Genomic DNA, 7841 nt, shown 5'->3' on the forward strand with positions numbered 1-7841 from the left:
GATGTATCAAGGTGTCACTAATTTGAACTGTAATAAAGAAGCTGGAACCTATTAATGTGTTGTATTGTAAATGCATTAAATGTTATATATGCAATATTGGTTGTAATACTTATTTGAACACTAGGTGGCACAACCGACCTTTGTCACTACAATGCCTAAGCCAAAGTTATGTTCACTGCACCTTTAACAGTATTATGGGAGTTCTTCAGCCATATGGCAGAAGCCCAGGGGGTGGGAGGTTTTATGACGGGACAACCAGGAATGCAGCTCTCTTGTTTGTCAGACTGGTCCAGTGATGTAAACTAGCTTTCTAATTCTACGCAAGCAGAAGTAACACAACTGCCTTTGACTTGTTGATGCTGCACATAATGTATTCCTTATTTACCAATGGATAACCAGCTGTGTTCGTACCGCCTGGTAATTAGATAAGCATACCACACTGAGAGGCCATGTGCGTTTATTTTTAGATGCAAAAACATAAAGGATCCTAAACCCTAAATAAGTCTCCAGTGAGAATGCTACAGAATGGCATCTGCAACCATAATAACTATGATTTCAAAGGTGGAAGATGAATTCAGATCCTTTACATAAGTACCACAAGAAAATAGAAATTACTGTAAGTAAAAGTCCTGCATTCCAAGGTATTATCAGCAAAATTACTGGTGCACTGATGTATATGTGGCATTTTACTGCTACAGTTCTTTAAGATTGCATAATGTAGCTGTGGTGTTCTCACATTACCACAAGCGGTTTTTGAATTGCTGACTGCACTAATTGGGGTTTAAACACACAGGGAAGGTAGTAGACGCCACACAAGCAAATAATAAAAAAAGGCCTTTATTGTTTAAACCTACTGACAAATACAATGATCGAACCAGACATCCACATGGTGAAAGATCTCAAAAAGGAATGTTAATGTCTTAACATCTTTACAACCTTGCACCAAAAAGGCATGAAGTAGAAACCGACGCACAAGAGCTGTGTTTGAAGCAACATTTTTTAGCACTCTCATGCCATAAGACTGCAGAAATGAGGAGAATACTGCAAAAACTAGTACAAAATAAAGCTGATAAAGAAAACAGTTGGGGGCTCAAACTCGAACTGGCTTGGGGCCACTGCTCGTGTTGTCATCTCATAGGAGAGCCACTTCAATGTTCAAGTACTACAGAAAAGCACAATATTCTGAAAATATTTCCATTACTGAACATCGTACCTAAAAAATTAAAACAGAAGTTTCTATACATTCTTATATCATTTCAAATAATCTCTACTGTTTGCAGCCAAACAACAAATAAAGCCCAAAACCTGCTCTCTGCTTACCAACCTTTTGACCTCTGCTGTTATTTGTGCACCAGACAAAATACATTTTTTCAAATAGAAAAATAGAAATAAAAAATAAAACCGTTTTTATTTGAATCGTATTAATTGATATGAAACTAAAAAACAAAAAACAATTATGGCCGGATTTTGTTATATTTTTAACATCATGGATGGAGGGCTTGAAATGGCCTCCGGGCCGGCAGTTTGGGATACCCTGGAAAACAGACTGGAACCAACTGAAGAGATCATAAATGCTCATACATTTCCTATTTTAAAATGGAGTAGCATATTCCCCAGACATTTGGTAGAGCCTTCAACGATTAAACATGATATGGATGGAAGAGATAAACATTCAATAGTGCCCCTGTACTGTTGATTGTACATACAGATACAGCATCTGTTGCATAATGTCTGTTGGATTTTAAAATAGAGTGTATAACTATTGGGGTTTCTTGACGTTTCCCCAAAGGCCCTCTGCCAAACTGCAAAAGAAAAATCACCAAATGGAAGCACACTGTACACACAGTATAGGACTCTCACCCCAAATAAGACCAAAACTTTTTTTTTTTTTTTTAAACAACAAAAAAAGCAATCAGCAACCAGTTATTACAAGAAGACACTGGCAAGAAAGACAAAACATTTGTAGTTACTAACATTTCAAAAACATTGGCTAAAACTTTCTTTGGATTTTGATTAGGGAAATAAATATGTATGATCACAAATAATTATCCGAGGCATCAACGATGACATACAAGCCCATATAAAGTAGTACTTTAATTTTATGGCCCAGCCAAACACAAAATAGGTTTTGCTTATTTTCACTGAAGTCCTTTAGGTGTTCAGGCTATAACAGTCAAAACAAACCAGCATTCCACTGCTGCTATTCTGACCATGTAGAGACATCCTTGTAGTGAAAAGACCTTTTACTTACATAGCACATGTACTCACACCACACAGACTGTGCTTCTCGTCACATACTGTGCCATAAAACCCATTTGCACCTTGCTGAGATCTTAGGACCTACAGAGCAGCATCTCTCCTTGAAAAGGAGTGTCAGGAGTTCAAACAGTCTGCTTCCCGTTTGCCGGATCAGTGTGATTTTTGGTCTCGGAATATTAAGGAGCAGTTGAAGGAGTCTTCAAGCTACAGTTAGACCTGAGGTTACATTGCCTGCCACTGAACTGAGGTCCATCTGGAGATGGGAGGTCAAGCTGTGTCCATGCATAGTCAAAACAGTCTTTGAGGACTAGTTCATTCAGCTTTGGGACGTTGTTGAGGATATCATTTTCATTTGGTGTGCTAAGGAACATAAATATAGCCTATTCTCTCAAGAGAAAGGAATTGTATGCAAGAGAATCCTTGGCATGAGTACCCACAGACAACAGATTAATAAAAAAACCCTTGATAAAAAAATAAAAAAAAAATCTATAAAAAGAATAAATGCATACTGTTTGTGTGTTTTGTCATATCACAGCTGTTTTCATGCAGAACATACAGAACATAGTTAACACATGTCAAATCATATACAAGATCTATATTTAAATACATTATATAAAATCTGCATGAAAGTGGCCATGATCATATATAACAAAATACACAAATGTATGTATATATTCAAAGCATATAATGATACATTTCACAACATATGTCGTCCTATTTCTGTACAGAGATTCAGTTCTGACAAAGTTGAATGCAAAAGACAACAAAAAAAAAAAACAAAAAAAAAGGTGACAGTAACAAAACCATTTTGAAGGTAACGGATTCCAAATGGAGAATATATAAAAAAAAAAAATTAAAAAATAAAGGTTTTCTTGCTAATGGAGACTGGGTGCTGCAAACTGTATGGTGGTCCTCGTCAACTTAATAACTCGCAAATTTTCATACTCGTGTTCACTTATGCAGGTTCTGTGAAACCTTTGAGTGTAAAAATTGGTAAAAGTGGGCCGATACAGAAATACAGCTTACTTCTATTTCTCCATCATAAATAAATGTAAAATTTCTTCTATTTGTAAAATTAGATCTGACATTACTCATACCCTATGTACACTGGTCAAGCCTATTGATGTCCCAGTGGATGTATATATTGATCACCTGATAAACTGATGAACATCTGGTTTACACACATTGGCCACATGATACAATTGACTTTTAAAAGTGATGAGGACCAACCAAATGTAGCCAACATTTGTTTCAAGTCAATACTGTAACTCAAAAAAGGAAACAAAAGTCACTGTGCATAATAAGGATTTTAAATTTCCCCCTCAATTTTTTGTGTGGAGGACAGAACGCTTTTCTTTGCATTGTAGATTAGCGTGCATGTGCGTCATCCTTTCTTCACGACAGAAGAAAAAAGGAAAAGGGGGCTCGAACCTCAGGTTTCAGTTTGCAGGAGTGTCAAATAAGTGAGAGGGTCACTGTTGATGTCAGCAGCTGGATTACATGACAGACTCTGATAAAACAGCCATAGCGCCTTCTGCATCGTCCTTCCTACCTCGCTTCTCAATGAGCGGCGAGTACTCGGGGGGAGGGACTGTTGAGTCTCCCCCCGGCCTGACTTCGCTCAGCTCTGCTACCTCCTCTTGTTTGGACGTGCGGTCCACGAAGAACTGCAAGAGTCCGGCTCCAAAGGCGTCGCCCTCTACGTTCAGCACTGTGCAGGTACGGTCACTGCAGAAAGACGGAATGGATGGCAAGCAATTTAACAGACCGCCTCACATAGAAATGTAGGTGTTACGTGTGGACAGAAACTGTCTCAGGGAATATAGTAAGTTTAAATTTGATTAGTTGGTTGTCATGCTCCATGTTCACATAAAACAGAATGGTTTTGTACTCACACAAGCCAGTCAACAGCCAGGATGAGAGAGATGTCATTGGTTGGCAGTCCTACTGCCTCTAGGATAATGGCTAGGGTCAGCACACCACCAGCAGGTATACCTGCTGCTCCAACACTGGACGCTGTAGCTGTCACACTAACACACATTAGGAGGGAAGATGACAGTTAGAGCAGATAAAATGTTTCACATCATTGTATACCGACTATACTTTTATTGAGCTACACGATATGTGCAGCACAGTACAATCGGACGTCATATTTAATCCAGTTGTGTTTGAGTGACTTTAGGACTCACAGGATGGTAATGACTTGGATGAAGTTGAGGGAATAATTGTTCAGCTGAGCGATGAAAACAGCAGCCACGCACTGGAAGAGAGCGGCTCCATCCATGTTGACCGTCGCTCCGATGGGGAGGATGAAGCGACTGATGTGCTTGGATACACCGTTGTTTTCCTCCACACACTTCATCATCAGGGGCAGAGTGGCAGAGCTAAAAAAAAAAAGGAATAGGAATAGAGGGATGTGTGAGGGTATGGAGGCAAAAGGAGCGTGTTTATTTGTAGAGTGTGCGTGTGTTTTAGAACAGACGAACCTCAGTAGTTGATATTTATCAACCAGAGAGAACAAACAAGTGTGTATGTGTGGAGGAGTCAGAGAAGTAAGCAGCGGTAAGTTAATTACCTGGAGCTTGTTCCGAAGGCCGTTGCCAGGGCTGTGAATATCCCCCAGAGGAAGGTGTATGGGTTTTTCCTTGTAATGATGAAGTAGATGGCCGGCAGCACAAGAAGGCCATGGATGGCATGTCCGATGATACAGCAGGCTATATATTTTCCCAGACTGGCAAACAGCGTGCCAACATCCTCCATCTCAACGATCTTGCCAGCTACAAGGAACATGATACCAAGAGGGGCATACCTGTAGAGAGACAGGAAGGGCAGGAAAGGGAAAGAAAGGGAAGAGACCGTTCAGTGCTGTAGATTATTATGATTCTGCAACATGGCCCAAAGAAAAGACTTTTATTCAATCATCAGAAACATGCATATCTCTCTCACCACATGATCCAGGAGACCAGCACCATGGTGGCCTCGTTGAAGGAGTTGAAGAACTTGATGAGGATCTCCCCTTCCTCTCCCAGCTTCCTCAAAGCCACACCAAACACAATGGCGAACACTACCAGACCAAGAATATTCATGCCGTCCTGGTCTATTCCAAAGGGCACCTTTGGGAGACACACAGACACGCATGAAAAACACAGCTCCACAACTAGTCGTCATCATAGAGACAAGACGGCGCCTGTATTCACTTTGCTTACCTTTTCCACTGTGATATTAGGGTTTCCATCTGTGCCATTCCTGGTGACCAGCTTGTAGCTGGTTGCATACTGGATGGAAAAAAAAAAAAGTGTTGCAGTTAGTTTAGTACACAGAGTCATGTTATCTAAATATTTCCTTTATACAATTATGTAAAAGTATAGAACTGAGATGCAGTACTTACTGACTGAAAGGCAGCAGACACCAGGTTGGAGGGAAAGATGTTTCTGTGGGGAGAAAAACAACAAAAATTCAACAACACTTTCAATGCCTGTGGTCAGCGTGTACCTGCAGATGCCTTGGGAAAACGAAAAAGATGTGGCTGTAATTGGGATAGAAATTACATGTTTGAGCAGAACACAATATAAGTGCTTGAGTCTTGTTTGGTTCTCTCTCTCTATCTGCGCACACGCACACACACACACACACACACAAAAACAACCCTGACCACTTATATGAATGGACACTAGGAGCAAGGCCACATCTGCTACAAGGCAAACACATTGTAACGCCATAAACTTTTCTTTTTTGGTTATGCACCACATAGAAGAGTTCTGGGTCACAGTCACTAATTTATATCCTGACTTTTAAAAACTTTTCTATTTCACAAACGTGCATCTACAATGGTGTTGCAGAGACAGCAGCTAAATCTGGATGTCAGCAATAGTTCAAACAGATGCAGTCACAAGGTTGATCATGTGGAAATAGCTGAAAGAATTGTACTATTAATCTCCTTTCCCCCCCCCACTCTGCCCCATTTTCTAATTTCTGTTGTGTTATTCATTCAAACAAGTACACACACACGTTGGTACATAGGTCCAACTGGATTTTAAATCCCTCGAGAACTCATGAAACCCATGTGTTCCCGATACCCCTTTACTCAGCTGTCTTTAATGGATTTAGAGTAATAAGGCATTAACTTCACAACCTATTCCCCAACCATTCATTCCCTTTCATTGGACCCATAGTGCATCAGGATTAAACATCATGTGACAGTGTGACAGGGCAGCGTGCAACATGCAACTAGATCACAGGCTGAGTTCTGATTGTGCTGCAAAGACCCATGACAAAAGGCTGCCGGCCTATTAAGCAAATGTTAGACTTTATTTGAATATTAAAGTTTTATAAATTGTATTTTTCAAATTCTTCCAGTTGACTGAAACAACAAAAAAAATGTGTCAATATGGTATCATTCTGGGACCCAGAGTCATTAGACCTAATGATTTTTAGACCAGCTTCACAGTATCTCTAAGACCTGGATGTTTGGAAAGGACAGAACAATGTCGCTTTGCACTTTGCATTCTCATTCACTAACTTTGCATAGAGTTGATAACACAGCACTAAAACCTGAGGGGATCCACCTCCTTGTTCTCTGTTGTGGATATCCCTGGGAGAGGTAGTCGAGAAGAGAGTTTCATATGCTGTAAAGACTAAAACCCTCCAAGACAAAAGTCATTTTTGGCTATGCAAATAAACTTGACAACTGCCATACCAAGGACAAGGAATACATGGTATGACAACAATCCACACATGGTACTGTCACACACATTTAGGTGGGTGTGTTTCTTTAATGGCGGCTGCTGATTGTTTGAGGCAAACTGCTCTGACGTCTTACCAGGATCTTGTTACACACCTGCCAGATCATGCAACGCACAGGGAAAACCTGGTCTGTCCAGGTCTACGTGGAATAATAAACGTTTACCATCTCACAACAATTATTCTAAGGGCTTAAAGGGGCAGATGAATGGATGAGTAACAGCCTTTAAGCTTGCTCTCATTCGGTTTACGTCAAGCCAGCAATGTAAGCGTCTGAAATGCAAGTAGCCTATGTAAAAGAGAAAACTCCACCATAGATACTCTCATACTTATAAATCTAAAATTGTCTTTATCAAACAAGAGTTTCCAAGGGGTTTACACACAACCTAATGTTTTACAGGTGGTGTTTTTAAAAAGCTGAAAGAGCCTGTGTTGAGCAAAGATCTACAGGATGACAAAAATGCTAAAAAGGATTTAAAAAAAAAAAAAAAAGGGGGACAAAATACAGTCTACAAAGCTCCCAATACCACAATTACTTCAGATCAAAGCAGGCAATATGCAAACCTCTTCTGTGAGTTACTTTGTGCCACACAAGCCGTCTCTGCTCTCCGGCATCTCAAGGCAAGTGGTGCATCTGGACAATAAATCCACAGGTGACGCTAGCGCTGACTGATAGCGGCCACCAGAGAACGCCAACCATATGGTTTTTAAGTGAGAAAACAAACAAAGGAAGGAGATAAGGAAGACCAACAAGGATGTGTAGGAGTGGCTCCAGTTAAACATAACAGTATCCCAAAGGAAGATATGTAATATGTCACTAAGAGTGAGTGTGTGTGTGTGTG

The 7841-nt window shown here is 40.2% G+C and overlaps 1 protein-coding gene across 1 annotated transcript in view; it reads right to left on the minus strand.

Annotated features, from left to right (window-relative positions):
• Positions 1-821: 821 nt before the first annotated feature.
• The window catches only part of slc1a5 (solute carrier family 1 member 5), a 9378-nt gene continuing 2358 nt past the window's right edge, over positions 822-7841 (minus strand). Inside the window, exons 2-8 of the mRNA XM_035679715.1 lie at positions 5648-5690; positions 5466-5534; positions 5206-5372; positions 4835-5068; positions 4449-4643; positions 4155-4289; positions 822-3987 (exon numbers count right to left, since the gene is read on the minus strand). Of these exons, the coding sequence (XP_035535608.1) occupies positions 3756-3987; positions 4155-4289; positions 4449-4643; positions 4835-5068; positions 5206-5372; positions 5466-5534; positions 5648-5690 (1075 nt within the window). The 3' untranslated portion in view covers positions 822-3755. The remainder of the gene's footprint in view (positions 3988-4154; positions 4290-4448; positions 4644-4834; positions 5069-5205; positions 5373-5465; positions 5535-5647; positions 5691-7841) is intronic.

The sequence above is a fragment of the Morone saxatilis genome, unplaced genomic scaffold, assembly GCF_004916995.1.
Source record: "Morone saxatilis isolate NCDOM2014 unplaced genomic scaffold, NCSU_SB_2.0 Contig8, whole genome shotgun sequence".
NCBI lineage: Eukaryota > Metazoa > Chordata > Actinopteri > Moronidae > Morone > Morone saxatilis.